General features: G+C 30.7%; 1 protein-coding gene across 1 annotated transcript in view; it reads left to right on the top strand.

Moving 5' to 3' along the window:
• The window catches only part of LOC105621957 (DNA-directed RNA polymerase I subunit RPA43), a 4172-nt gene extending 3718 nt beyond the window's left edge, over positions 1 to 454 (top strand). The window contains 2 exon segments of the mRNA XM_012203392.1: positions 4 to 90; positions 93 to 454. Of these exon segments, the coding sequence (XP_012058782.1) occupies positions 4 to 90; positions 93 to 454 (449 nt within the window).
• Positions 455 to 12125: the final 11671 nt, after the last annotated feature.

Here is a 12125-nt window from a genome sequence, read left to right as displayed (position 1 = left end):
TAGGTGTGGACAGTGCAACTGAATGTTCAAATAACATGAAGATTGACATTGATGAAATATTGGAAAATGATGATATTTCTGAGAAAGAGAAGAAAAACAGAAAATACACCGGAAAGAATATAAGTTTCAAGACCGGAATTCAGAAGTTGTTTGTAAAATTGAAAATGAATCAAAGTTGAACGTAGGAAATAATACTTCTACAATTATTAAATCTGAAAAGAAACAGCAATATATTTTATCAAATACTGGTGATTCCTTAAATGATTTGGAAGTCGATAATATCCCTAAAAAACATAAGAAGAACAAGAAAATGTCCAAATCGCTACTTAATAATGAAACAATTTTGGACGAACTTACTGTGTCACGTAAAGCTGCAAAGAGAAAAAAATCCATTCTGTTAGATAGTATTACTGAAACAGAGATAAAAAAGGAAAAGAAATGTGAAGAAATCTAAAGAATCTGATTCAGAACTTATATTAACAAAGAAAACGAAGAAGAAATAGTTAAAAGTACAAAGAATATTATTCCCTATTTTAAATGTAAAGAAAAGCAACATATACTTAAGAAGCATGTATTAAACGTCAATACTTTTTCAAATAATTTAGAAAATAGTATATCTACAAAATATAATAAAAGCAAGAAGCCACCTATAATGTGAAATTCGGAATCAGAGACTCACATTGTTAAAATAAAGACTGAAAAGTAAGTTCTATGTATAAATAGAATTATTAATGAAAGAGCAAAAAGCCAAACATCATGTAATAAGACTCAAGTCATACAAAATTTGAAACTTTTGAAATGCCTAAGTTTATGAAAAAAGGAAATTTCATTAAATATAACACTTGAATGAAAAAGGAAAGGAGTCTTAAGAAACATAATTCAAGAGACTCATGATCAAAATCTATCGAAATTAAAAAAGAATGACATAATCAGTGATGTCCATAACTTCAAATAAGGAAAGGAAAAAAGTCTTCAGAAACATGCAAATGTAGATCGTTTAATCAATCAGAGGCATTTGTTTCTATAGATTGTGTTTCTCACATATACGTCCTACGAGATTAATATTGTTTATAAATATAATGTTTAGAAACTCTTAATCTTAAAATAGTAATAATAAAGATGTACAAGCGATAATAAGAGAAATATTTATATTTCATTTTTACACTCAGATTAAATAAGTGTATAATATAATGATTTTAATATACATTCAGTCCGCACTAATGCATCCGACTGAATTTGCTGTAAGTTTGCTACAAATCTGGAACCGAATTTGAGGACCGGATTTGGATTCGACTATTCGGATATCTTAGAAAATTCGAATCTCCGGATAATCCGAATTTGAAGCATCACATTTATTCGTAATTCAAATACGGATATCCGGATAGCTTTAAATGAATCTTGAAGCCTTACTTGCTTAGTCTTGTTGCCTTTTTTTGTTAACAAAGTATAATTTTGTTTCCGCTTGATTTTCTTTTGTAAAAAATAAAATTAAATATTAATTAATTATAAGCAAATAGACATCAATGATGAATAAATTACTTTTTCATTATCATTCTTAGTTAACAATCAGTGTATAATTTCATTTCCGTCTGATCTTCTTTTGTTAAATATTAGGTATGGGAAAAAGTTCGTGGCGTTTTTCCCGTTAGATGGCATTAAAAAAACGCCACGAACTTTTTCCCACTTAATATTAATTATAAACAAATAGAGATAAATTGTTTTTTCGTTATCATTTCTCAATTTAGTTAACAAATAGTGTATAATTTTATTTTCATTCGATCTCCTTTTGTTAAATATTAATTATAAACAAATAAGATAAACCATTTTTTCATTATCATTTCCTAACTTAATTAACAAATATCAGTATATAATTTCGTTTTCATCCAATCTCCTTTGTTAAATATTAAGTTATAAATAAATAACTTAATTAACAAATACTAATGTATAATTTCATTTCCATTAGTAGGGTAGGTAAGGGAATTCTAATTCAGAAGCTCCAGGGGAGGATAGGGGACGTCATAGTTCATGACGTCACAGGGGGGATGACGTTAAGTGGTGACATCGCAGAGATGACAGTCCGGGGAACAAAAGAATATCTCGGGTGCGGGAAATTACGTAGCAGGGAAAATGCTGAAAATTACATCCGCGTCGCGGTGACGTCACGCGGAGTCAAGAGCCGCCGAGCTCCATCTACCGCCGCCTTCGGACGCGACTCCCACTGCGCTATACTTATCATGTATACTTACCATTAATACTTCACCATTTATACATTTTTTCGTCTTATGCGTCATCATTTTATTCTTCTAGCACGCGAAATATATTACTTATTTATTATATTATATTATATTTGACAAAAGTTATTTTAAATTATTTTAAAAAAGTTTTACGTATAGTTAAAATTTAGTATTTATAGTTAAAATATTATTAATTAAGATATTTTTTTTATAAATAAATTTGCGGTCTTTCATCCATATTCAATATTTTAGCATTAATGTTAAATCGTAAAGATTAACATTTAATGGATTTTTAGATTCGAAGAGTGCGAATCTAAAAATCCATTAAGTATTAATTTTTACAATTTAACATTAAATTAAATTTTACTACTAAAGAATTAATGTCATATGAATATAGAATGTCAATTAAGATGAAAACGCGATTGGTTGCAAGTAAGTCCGGAGAATGATTGGAATTTATATTGGTAATCATAATCTACATTACACACGAACGACTGTCGACTTATAGTCGACCTTTTCTAGTCGGCATATAGTCAACTATAAGTTGACTATTTGTTGGCTATTAGTCAATTATGTTTTAGTCGACTGTAAATCGACTTAAAGATGACAAAAGTTCTATTCTTTATATATGCACGCATACACTATTAAATTGTATACTGCAATGGGCATTGAAAATTTATAGCTACAATTGATCAGCCGCCATTTTAGTTGGGACGATATTTGAGCGAATCAGAAGTGTTTACACGCGCTGTAATCGATGTATTGATCGATGTATGGAAATCTATATGGATATGAATGTAAACAAAAATAATGTCATTTCAATTTTATTAGTACATTCAATAAAATAATATTAATAACACTTTTCATATCCTACATCGTTAACATATGTGCAGGAGTACATTTAATACAAAAATTTTTACCTATGAAATAAAATTCCCTTTTTATTTCTCTGTCCACACCCAGGCACACAGTACTTCATGTTGATGCTTTGCACATTTTACAATCATGATTTTATAATCTTTCAAAGTAATCTTTCAAATACAACCTCACACACAATGATCTTGTTGACATATGCATCTCATTAAAGAACATTAAATGTAAGTGCGCATGAGCACCTGAAAGCTTCTGTTAGAGGTTCCGCACAATAAAAAGAACAGAGAATAGAGAATAAGAATTTCGATCTATCTGAAATCATGCGGAATACACAGTTTCTGATAGGTTGAAATTCTTATTCTCTGTTCTCTGTTCCTTTTATTATGCGGAGTTCCTTACGCTCTTATATTGACCAAATTAAAATGGCGCTAATCAATTAGTGCCACGATTTTCTGTGCTTCACAACGAAGATATTCCAGTATATATAGTTCCATTCCAGTATATATAGTTGTTTGAAGTCATGAAAAACACATCACAATTAATGTAATAATGTGCAAAACATGAGTTTCGATTCTTCTAGAAATCTAAACTCTTCGCAATGTTCTCTTCTAGTCGTTGAAAAAAATAAGCCATGATTATAAACAAAACTCAGGTTGTATACTAGAAAACATTCGAGTTTAACGGTGCCTTCGATTTAACGACTTGAGGCGCCCGCGCGTTATGGTTCCAGCGCGATGTTAGTCATCCAATGACAATATATCTTTAGAATAAGAATCAGTAAAATTGTACATTCATTGAATAAAGCGTGTCGCGCGTGACAAACATTGCGCTGGTGTGTCGGAGGCATTACCGTGACGCAATTTGCGTGACGTCACCACGCCAATCAATAGCTCGCTGTCTCATCCGCGCAATTGAACTTCCTTTCGCAATTAAATCGGTGAATCGCAAATCACACGCTGCAAGAAGAAGTCTCCTCAAATTTTATAATTTTGAGGAATTCCATTGGAAATTGAGAGAGTCTTTTTCATTCTTTCTTTTGTTTCTTTTAGTTGTTCGCCGCCGAGTATAGTTTTTAACCACCTTTTAGAAAATTTGCTGCGTCAGAATTCGTGAGCGCATTCCGTTTATAGTTCTGCCGAGGATTGTTCCGGAATTGTGATTAAGTCTCATTATTTGTAATAATTTCAGTTAAACTCTGTGTAACATTAATAATATTAATATTAATAAACACAAATACTTAAGTTTTTTTATTCTCAAGTAACAATCAATTTTTTTGTTTGTTTCAAGATCCTCTTGCTCACTCATTTCCAAACAGTAGTTTAACAGTCTGCTCCCCGTCTTATCCCAGATTTACAATAGATTTTTAAATCTTAAGATGTAAGGACGAATCACAGGGTATGGTTCATTTGATGCTTCGAAACTTTTGATTGACCAATCGGAAAATAGAATTTTACTGACTAACCAATCCAAAAATGTCTCGAAATATTTGTAGTGTCAAGTGGACTGTAGCCACAATCATTTAGGGTGAAATCACAGTGCGGAAAAAGGACTGCGAAATAAATGCGTTGAAACAATCAATCAGCGTTTTCCGCACTTTTCCATCACGCAAATGTTGTTGTTTTGTGCACTGTTTACATAATGCGTCAAATATGTGTCCAGCATGAATATAATTTAAAAACTATTGACTTTATGTTAATAATTTGCTTATTTAAATGAAATATAATTTTTCAAATTGTAAAAGCAATTATCACTGTGTAGTATTTAATGTTTTACAATTAATATTTGCAATCTTATATATATTTATAACAATTTTTTGAACTGCTTTAACGCATTTACTATAATTTTTTTACATCGTGTGAACGTAGCACACAAAACTTGTGTGATGAAAAAATGCGGAAAAGGGCACACTGAAGTTGCACGTAATGCATTGTTTTTCTTATTTTGGTATCTACATTTATGCATTCAGATTTTATCATTTTGTTTCATTTATCTCATTTATCTCAACATTACATAATTCCATTATATCAATCAGCATCAAATTATTTTAATCATTTAAAATACAACGGTTTTATTACAAGACAAGCATTCCCCTGTCGTTCGATTGTAACAAGAAAATACTCGACTATAGTTAACTGGTTCTTACATTCTGATCCGGATTAAATCTTCGGTGGAAATTAGGCCAATGACGCACTCTCTATTCCGCAATATCAAATACAGAATTGATTACTTCAATGATGCATTCTCTATTCTGCAGTTCTATTCCATACCATGTGATTTCACCCTTATTCTTCTCTCATTCAATTGTAGTTGGTCAATTTCTTAGGGTGAAATTACATAGTGCAAAATAAGACTGCGGGGTAGAGAATGCGTCATTGAAACAATCGCTTGCTATTCCGCATTTGATATTGCGGAATACCGAGTGCGTCATTGTTCTTGTAATAAACCATCATATTTGAGAAGTTAAAATAATTTGATGCTGGTTAATATAATGGAATTGCATAATGAGACGAATGAAGCAAAATATAAAATCTGAGTGTATAAATACAGATCAAGATAAAAAAAAACAATAACGCATTACATGCGATTTCAGTGTGACCTTTTCTGAAATTAATTCAATCCATCAAATCATGAAATATGAATTTATAACCATGTTTCAATCTATTTTATTTTAAATTATATCCCCTCCTAAATTTTTTAATAGGAATTTTTTCAATTGTGACTCAAAGTGATTCTAATTTCAACGAATATAATAGAATTCTTCCGTTTCAAAGTATTTTTTAAAACTGCAATAGGAAAGAAAAGTTTTCGCAACTGTGGCTGCGTTCAGCAGAACACAATTTTGCAACGTTTTATGATTGTCTATTGAGATAGAATCATTCTTTTGGATAAAAGTATAATTCAATTAGCGCGAAGAAAATTTTCCAATAATTGTAAAATATACGTTCTACTAAATGCAGTCAAGGCACGATTAAACTGGATAAAGCTGCTAATTTGCTCCCGAGTGATTGAATGTGATTGATTGGATCTATAAGTAACAACCAATCATATTCATTTGCTTGGTAAGTCGGCTAGCCGCTTTGTTGACTTGAACGTGCAATGGCTGCGTTCAGTAGAAAAAGCAACTTTGCAACTGTTGTAAAATTCTTTAATATGATTGATCTTGCTTCTAGTTTTTCACTGGATCTAAATGCATAAACCAATCATATTCAAGAATTTTGCAAAGCTACTTTTTCTGCTGAACGCAGCCAATAATTAGCTTCTTCTCCTACTACATTTACACGACAATCTATCGGATTTAAGGCCAGTTGTTAAGGCCATTTTTCGGTAAATTTTATCTGTTGGTTAAGAAGCAAGATTATCCAATTACGCACGAATGCACGAATTACTAGATTTATTTCACAAGTAAAATTTATCAAAAAGTAAAACAATCGGTCCTTGATAACATCCGTAATTATGAAATTGACCGATCACGATTTCTCAGAAGAATGAAACGATTGTGATTAGCTATGGATCCAGTTTCATAATTATGGATGTTATTAAACCCGATTAAAGCCTGCTGGATTAGAATGCTTGCTACCGTATTGACTGCGATGGTGTTAGTGCCAACGCCATAGTCAATACGGTGGCAAGATTCTAATCCAGTTAACAATCCAGCAGGAAAATAAGCGTGTGCTTTAATGTAGTCTAGACATAGGGACTGCGCACAATAGAAGGAATTAATAATAAAGAACAAACGATTTCAATCTTTCAGAAACAGTGTATTTCGATGTATCCAACTTCTGATAGATTAAAATCATTTATTCTTTATTTCTAATTCATTATTCCTTCTATTGTGCGCAGGGCCTTGTAAGACAGACGAAGCGTTCAAAAAAAAGAAACTGAAGACAATATTGAAGCCATTGAAGGATAGCTTAACTTCAAACTAAAGATCATCTAATCAAAGCGATCATGATGTAAGAAGACAAGGTGTCATTCATGTAGAATCCTAGATATGAGAGAAGCGACATTCATCCTTCACTACTACCTTTAGCACATGTTTAGTACCGCCATATTTAGCCCGCTCCAGTTCATCAGCAGACCAGTTCCCATGAAACTATTTATTTCATTGTAAATCATGAATCGTTAGGATAAGATTAAGTAAATTAATGTTTTTGTGTTTTCTTGAATAATAGCGATTAAATAATGCAATTAAAAATATTATACAAAAAAGTAAACAGTACTGTATATAATTAATTTTATAATTTTATTGAATGTAATAACGTTATGTATTTTTGTAACATGATTATAGCTTTGTTCGCGTCGCAAGCTCCAACATGCTCCAACATGTTCCTATCATTCTATCAAGCGCGTTGGAGTGAGTAAGAACTATGGTAGGAGCATATTGGAACATATTGAAACATTACGATGCGAACAAATTTTATGTTTCTATTTTGCTAGAAAATATTTCGCAATACACAAAGATACCTATGCATACCTATTTTAGATATGTGTATGTACCAGCTGTAGAAAGGAAACAAATGACAGCTCTCCATTGCGGGGCACAATATGGCTGCTTTAATTAGGTAGGGGGGGTAACAATCAGAAATCGCGCCGATGTAGCTTCTCTATAGAACTCTACATTCATCGATCAACAAATAAGAACCAATCGCTCAGTAAGTATAGCTCGGTGAGCTGTATTTCGAAATTCATCGAAAAAGTAATCATTTATCAGGCTCCGACTGTACCATATCTCGAGAATGCGCAATAGGAGAGTAATTTGAGGCCAAAATTTGATTAGCTTTTCTAATATGTCAGCGTTATTATACGCCGGAAAATGCATAGAGGCTAAAATTTGATTGTTTCCAGTATTGCTATTGCCATTATGCACAATGATTCACCTTGTATTCTTTCATATCTTGTATTCTTATGGTTGCGACACGAGACGATTTCTGTCTAAGGATGTCCCATGACAGATTTTCTACGTAACGTATATATTGCGTAACCAATCAGGAACCAATACGTTTTTCGAATCGTTATGCTTTTAAAGTGCTATGAACGAAAATTTACAGCGATTCAGAACAGCGCGATCAATTACAACTCTGCAGTCATTACTTTCTTTCCTTTTCTGCGATTGTGATTAGTCTCGTTCTTTTCGCTGTAAATTTCCGTAATTTGTTACCCTTATTACGCGTTTTTTTTGTTATGCAGAATTTAATTTCCATGTTTTATAGTATGATCAGTGACAAAAAGGTTGCAATACTTTTTTTCGATTTCGGAATGTAGCTTGCTGACAAAATGATATCAAAATGACTCCAAAATGATCACTAAAAGTCAATCATTTCCGATTCATTTTGATGCCATTTTGACGTTATCGTGACTTGTTCTGCTTGGGTTCTTATTCATGAATCGACAATAAGAATTGATAGATCGATGATTGGATCGATCACGAGCGTGGTCAATCACGAGCGTTCTAATTTCGCACGATGGTATCACACTCTGAAGGTCTCCGCGAATTCCGTTGTCAATTTCTGCTCTATGGGACTGCACCATAGACATAGTATAAATAGACGAAGCATCCTAAAGGAAAACGTGACACCTGCAGATAATAGGAGTGAGACAGAACAGGAAGTGTACGCACATTCTCTGTCTTCTCGCGCCTGCGCAAATTAATGTTTACAGTGAGTTCCGAAGGTTAGTGCACGTATGACAAGAGCACTAGAATCGTAAGTCTACCATTTTTATTCTTTTTCCCACTCCTTGCTCTGTCACCATTGCACCATTGAGCTGTGACAGGATTATACCCTGTCAGGCATTACAGGTTATGATTTGTATTTGCTGCTTGAACTTTTATAACTCTCTTCATTTCATTTTTGCTCTCAAAATCAGTTGAATATCTATCGTAATATTAGTACAGAACCTGAAGAGTATCTGGCGTTTAAGTTATTTCTAGATAAAATGCCAAATATGTATGTCAATTTGAAGAAAAGGATTGACATTTCTCATCAGCGAGGAAGTGTAGTTTATTTACAATCATGTATTTATTTTACAGCAATAGAGCAAGTTGTCGACGAATATCCGCAGAAAATTTAAATAATCGAATATCTTTTTCTGAACGCAAAATTTCCGGATTTTAATGGTCGTAATATTTCTTGATTAACTAAATGTTTGGAATTCGTGTTTCGAGTTATAAAATATAGAAAATTAATATCTGTGTTACAGTCAATTTATGTGGATTAATGTCGAAAGTGGATGATTGTAATAAAGTACTCGTTAAGATTTTATGCCAAATTCTCATCATGATATACAACTTTATATAATATATCCAACACGTATCGAAGGAGAGGATAAAATGGTATTATGCAGCGGGAGTTATACTAAGCAAAAAGGAAAATATGTTTCTTATAATTTTTCATCACTCTGCTTGTTATCAATTTATTTTTTAATAAATATCATTTTCGACGTGATTCTTTTTTGAAAAAACTATATCTAATACCTGAATATTATCCCAATTTATTTTGTAACCACATTCAATCTGATAGCAGTGATAATACAGTGAGAAAATCTTTTGATTTTTTTTATATTAGCTTTATGTTCATTGATTCGCGTTTTTGCTTTCCTTTTGATCAATATAAGAGGAGTCGCAATCAAAACAGCTTATTTTGTATATGTACTATATCTCGTTATTCCTTTTTTTCTAATTTATCCTTATCTAATTTTATGAAACGATTCAAAGTATTCATAGATTTATACGCTATTTTAAAATTATTTTTTTCTGTTAATAATATTAACTTGATCCGAGATTGTATTCATATATGGTATTGTGAAATTTTTTTTTATTGTGATCGATGAATATCGATGAATATTGTTAACAATATTATTTTCATATAAATTCTTTCTATTCGCTAATTTTTTAATTCTATTAATTGTAGAAAAAATTATGTCAAGAGGATAATCATTAATTAGAAGAATGTTTATGGATTCAATGTTTTTTTTATTCAGGATGTGAGAGAAAAAGAATTCTATCAAGTTGACTGATTATTACTCCTCTTTTGAATTGAATGGTTCGATAGCTTAGATATCTTTCTGAGTTCGTGGATTTTTTATATATGTCAGATTTGATACAATCATTATCCAATATCACTCTAACATCAAGGAAATTTATGGAATTGTCATCCCCATGTTCAATTGTAAATCTCAATTTATCATAAAATTAAAATTATCAAGTATTTCATTGATCTGATTCGGGATCAATAAAATATCATCCTATCAATTCAGTAAATTGGAATGTTGATATTAATGTTGGAAAAAAATTATTATATATCTTTCAAATTTTGAATTACTAAATTCGCTAAGATTGATGATAATGGAGAAGTCCCATGGGCATCAAAGATTTGTTTGAAAAATTTATTATCAAATTTGAAATAAGTTGAATTAATAATCAAGGAAATAATGTTAAGAAATTCTTTTTTTAGGAATGCCTGTATTTTTAAATATATGTCTCCATCTTTTTTCAATACTTTTTGTGACAAACTCTGTGGAAATGTTAGTGTACTAACGTCAAGGGAGACCAATTTGATTTTAATGCAATATTTTTAAATTATTGACCAATTCAAAATTGGTCCAAGACTATTTTTTTATATAGCCAAATTCTTTTTTTATACTTTTATCAAAAATTTCTTTTAAGAAAGTCGCAAGAAGATATTGGGGATTATTATTAATATAATTCGGTATGTGTTGGATATATAAAGCGGTGTATCATGATGAGAATTTGGCAGAATCTTAACGAGTACTTTATTACAACAAGTCATTCACTTTCGATATTAATCCACATAAGTTGACTGATACAGATTATTAATACAGATTATTAATATATCATACATACCATACATTAATTTTCTGTATTTTATAACTTAAAATTGTAAACACAAATTGTAAACATTTAATTAATCAAGAAATATGGCAATCATTAGAATCTGGAAATTTTGCGTTCAAGTAACAACTAAGTACGAACATTTGGACTATCGGAAAATGTATAATAAAAAACGATTTCCTTTGGATATGATAATTCGAAACTCTTTGGACTAATCAATATAAAAATAAAAAACAATTTTTAGATAACGAGCATTCTTACGTTACAATTAGACATGTTTAAGAAAATAAACTTAGATTAGTCGCCCATTGCGCGAAAAAATGTACGAAATTCTTATATATTATCTTATATATTATCTTATATATTATCTTATATATTGAAGGCTTAATGTAAGGTCGAAATGTCTATGCAATATTTAATTATTTGTAATTCGATTATAATTGTTTGTAATTAATTATAACTACTCGCTAACGATATCTTGCATTCGTGGTGTATGTTCTTTATCTTTCTGTTAATAAATTTTAATTCTTTTCTTTCTGTGATTATTAAATTAATTAGTGAATTCTGGAAGGTCCACATTCGAGTTTGTTGTTACTCAAGTGTGCAACCTCAGATGAGACAATATTTCACGCCTCTACATTAATTTTCTATGTACTTATTATTGATTGTCCCTTTTTTTCTTTATTATTTTTTTAGATAAGAAACAGAAAGGATTGATTAGGCAACCTCAAAAATCTCTTCCTCTATTCCTTCGTACTCCTTTCTAATATTTATTTATTTACTGAATTATTTAGTAGTATATATATTTTCTTTTTTATTTTCCTCTGGTAAGAAGCGTGAGGGAATGGTGAGACGACTTTCAATAAACCCCTTCCTCTATTCCTTTTCTATTATATTCTCTACTCTTTTCTATTATATTCTAAGAGATCTATTATTAGTGTGTACATATGATATTCACTACATTTTGTCATATTCATTATATTAATATAATTAATATAATTAATATAAAAAATTCATTATACTATAGTATATATATGTGTATATGTATAACATCCTTTAATCAAAAAGGAATAGGAAGGAACAATATTAAAATAATATTAAGATCTTTTTCATCTATTCTTTCGTGTTTCTAAAAATTTTTTTTGTGCACATATGAATGTTTTTATATC

Source organism: Atta cephalotes (assembly GCF_000143395.1).
Source record: "Atta cephalotes unplaced genomic scaffold scaffold00038, whole genome shotgun sequence".
In the NCBI taxonomy this organism is placed as follows: Eukaryota; Metazoa; Arthropoda; class Insecta; order Hymenoptera; family Formicidae; genus Atta; species Atta cephalotes.
The sequence above is the reverse complement of the archived record's forward strand: the minus strand, read 5'-3'. Positions and strand labels throughout refer to the sequence as shown.